The sequence below is a fragment of the Galeopterus variegatus genome, unplaced genomic scaffold, assembly GCF_000696425.1.
Source record: "Galeopterus variegatus unplaced genomic scaffold, G_variegatus-3.0.2 Scaffold1276, whole genome shotgun sequence".
Taxonomy (NCBI): Eukaryota; Metazoa; Chordata; class Mammalia; order Dermoptera; family Cynocephalidae; genus Galeopterus; species Galeopterus variegatus.
Window position 1 is genome coordinate 245,423 of NW_007727387.1, and position 3,411 is coordinate 248,833.

A 3,411-nucleotide genomic window follows, 5' to 3' on the forward strand; every position below is an offset into this window, starting at 1 on the left:
TGGAAGCCAGAGTGGGAGAGTGTGTATGCAGGGCCTTGTTGGGCACGGGTGGCATGGCAGGCGGCTTGGAGAACAAGGCCACTGTTTGTCCAGCCCTGGATTCTCCCAGGAGAAAGAGCCTGGCACTTAGGGTAGCCAGGGAAAGCTGTGTCCTCCACAGATTCTAATCAGAATCTAAACAGAAAGGGTTCTGTTCTGCACGTGATTTATATTTCTATTTGTAGGGAAAAAATCCCCTGAGGTTCTTATATTCACCAGCAGAGGAGGGAGGTTTGCAAGGTCATCGCCAATACCTTCCCTCTGCTCAGGAGCCCTGATGAACTGGGCTTTGAGAGCTCACTTGCAGCCAGGTAGATGCAGGATGGGGTCTGTTATTGGAGGCAGTAACCCGTCTCTGAGTCTGAGCCTTACCCCACCCATCCATCCCTCCATGTCCAGGCCACACCCCTCCCTGACCCTCCCGGTGGCCCTGGGAATTCTCTCATCTTGTCTTGAGGCTTATGCCACAAATAGACTCTCTGTATCCCTTTTTCCAAATCTGTTATTTACATAGCTTGGAATAGAAGGGAGGGAGAGAGGGAAAGACGAGGGAAAGGGGAAGAGAAGGAAAAGGAAGGAAAATAATGTGGACCTCACTTATAAGTCAACACAGGACCTCTGGTAGCAACGTTGCTGTGTCAGTGTGGCCACATCAGAACAGCTCAGCAGAATGGACTTGGCAAAGCACACTGTGCCTTTCAAGTCCGTAGATCAGCTTGAGAGCTGCACCCACTCGAATAGCTCCCTGGTGTTTCCGGTAAGGTGACCCCTGGCTCAGGAAACCAAACCCACGACTGGGAAGTGAACGTGTCAAACGGACTTGGCAAAGCACCCTGTGCCTTTCAAGTCCGTAGATCAGCTTGAGAGCTGCACCCACTCGAATAGCTCCCTGGCGTTTCCGGTAAGGTGACCCCTGGCTCAGGAAACCAAACCCACGACTGGGAAGTGAACGTGTCTGAGGATGTCACAGGATACTTTCTCCCTTCATCTGCTCCTCGCTTGTCCTGGGAGAGGGCCTTTTGCTTTGTGCTTCAGCTGAAGGAACTTGAGGCTGCACTCAGGTCCCCTGCCCTCCCACCCTGTCTGCAGAGCACCACTCAACTGTCACCAAGGTCTCCTTCCCCAAGGGAGGACAGAGGACTCACCAGGAAGTGTTGTCTGACACAGAGATCAAATGACCCATTGCCAGCACTCTGTCACTTGGATATCTCCATTCTAGGAAACATTTGGAGCAGTAACAAGGGGTTTCTCTTTACAGGACATCGCCCTGGAGATCTTCTTCCAGAATGGATACTCCAAGTTTCTTGTCTTCTACAACAGTGATTGCAGTAAGGTCTTCAAAAGGTAAGGGTCCAAAAACCTCCTTCCAAGGAAACTGACCCTGAACCGAGAGTGGAGGAACAGAGAATGCTCAGCTCTGTTCTCAGGAAAGGTGTTCTCAACCCATGACGAGCAGGATTTGGTGTAAGCACAGGAAGAACCCCATCACCCACAGAGCTGTTGCATCATGGAATGAAGTGCAGAGAAAAGACAGGGGAGCTCCCTCCCTAAATCCTGGGGAACAGACTCCATTTTCATGGTTTGGGACAATAGGAACTGCAGGGGAAAAAAAATCATGCAGATGCAACATATTTAAGAAACTGGCTGTTTGATGGGCCTTCCAGAATTTTCTGGCTTTATTTTCTAATTTTCCAAGTGATTTTTCTTGGCTTAATTTTTCTTTTTGATCCCAGTTGCCAGTTTTAGTTGCTCCAATTTCACATTTCATTGGAAAGAATTCCAAACGACTGATTTCCCACTTGTGCATTGAGAGAAGCCTGCTGTTTTAGTTTAACTTCTCTTTCTCCAAGTAGATTAATCAATGTAAGAAATCTAAGCCAGTGTCTAAATTCTTAATACTCATGGTTATTTATTTTTATTATTACTAAAGTTACAGATAAGTAGATGGATTTGGAGAGAATGCAGGCAGGACAGAAAGGAAGGCAGGTTCTAGTCATAGCAGACCACAGAGGGGCTGGGTGCTCACGTTCTGCTCCACTTTGGGCTGGAAGTTTGGAAGTAAGATTTGACACCCTTGTCCTGGGAGCCCTGTTTTGTGCTCAGAGGTTCTAGCTTTGCTTTCTGGTGGCCCTGGCCAGTGACTGGCACCAAGACCAGCTGATGCGTCCAGGGGCAGGGCCACAGTGGAGAAATGCAGCTCCTGTAGGAGGCTGCAGGGCCAGTGCCCGACACGCCTACTCTGATGCAGCAGAGCCTTCCAGCCAGGTGCTTAGGGCGGCAGTCAGATTCCTCCTAAAACTGCCCTCATGGTCTATTTTAGACCAGACTGAGTAAGCAGACGTGCCATGCATTTCCCCCTACAGTTTCTGTGCATTAAAAGAAGTTTTTCACAATCTACAATTCTTATACATCCATGACTCAGGCTGGGAATGTGGCTTAACATAAACTCCACAACTGCACCCACCCTCAAAGAGCCTTAAGTTAAGATAGGATCTGTCCCCAGAATGGCACACTGGGATACACAGCAGTGGTTGATGAAAGTGGCAATGGAAATGCAAAGGGCCTGGCCCAGAGGAGGGACCCCAGTCACGTTGCCTTAGTAACTACTGTTTCATTGCTGTCGTTGTTATTGTTAGGGCTGGAGTGTAATGCCAGAGGGTGCTGAGAGGTGCCTTAGAGGTACACCCAGGCCTGGTGTCCACAATCTGGGGCAGGTGGGGACATGTCTTTGCTGGAGGTTGAAGAGTGTTGACTCTGCTGATAGAATTATCCTTCCCTTTTGTTTAGCTTCTGCTCGTTCCAGCCCGGCCTGAAGGGGAAAGGCGTGGTGGAGGACGCCCTCGGTCTAAGGTAACACGTGGCACCGGCCTTGCTTTGTTTGCTCATCCCCTGGTCTTCCTCTACAGAAGTCGTGCAAAGAGCATGTTCATCTGTTTCCCCTCTGTTTTTCTCTCTCCCGTCCTTGCACGGCCTTCATCCCACTCTTGAAATTCCTTCTGCCAATTAAACCTCTGTGAACAGACTTGAAGTCTCACATGCTCTGTGGCTTTTTCAGACTCAAATGGCAGGGAGCAGTCCTCTGCCAGTAGTGGCAGGGCAGGCTGCCCATAGAGCTACAGACCCAGACACAGCCTCAGGGCCCAGGCCCTCATGTGGGGTGTGTGAGCAATCCCAGGCCTGTCTTTCCTATAATGAGAATTTCTGAATGCTCCGAAGCTAAATTAATACATGGTGGTATGTGAATTAGATGTTAACTTATGAATCTGAATTATGAATTTACAGGGCATCATTCCCAGTGAATACAATGATTCCAGCCCCTACCCAGGGCCCCTTTACAGGTACTCAGTTCTCTGGAAGGCCAATTCGGGATCA

General features: G+C 49.3%; 1 protein-coding gene across 1 annotated transcript in view; it reads left to right on the top strand.

Annotated features, from left to right (window-relative positions):
* Nucleotides 1-3,411, top strand: part of WDFY4 (WDFY family member 4) — a 309,512-nt gene that overhangs the window by 201,129 nt on the left and 104,972 nt on the right. Inside the window, 2 exon segments of the mRNA XM_008576041.1 lie at nt 1,298-1,383; nt 2,827-2,889. Coding sequence (XP_008574263.1) covers nt 1,298-1,383; nt 2,827-2,889 — 149 coding nt within the window.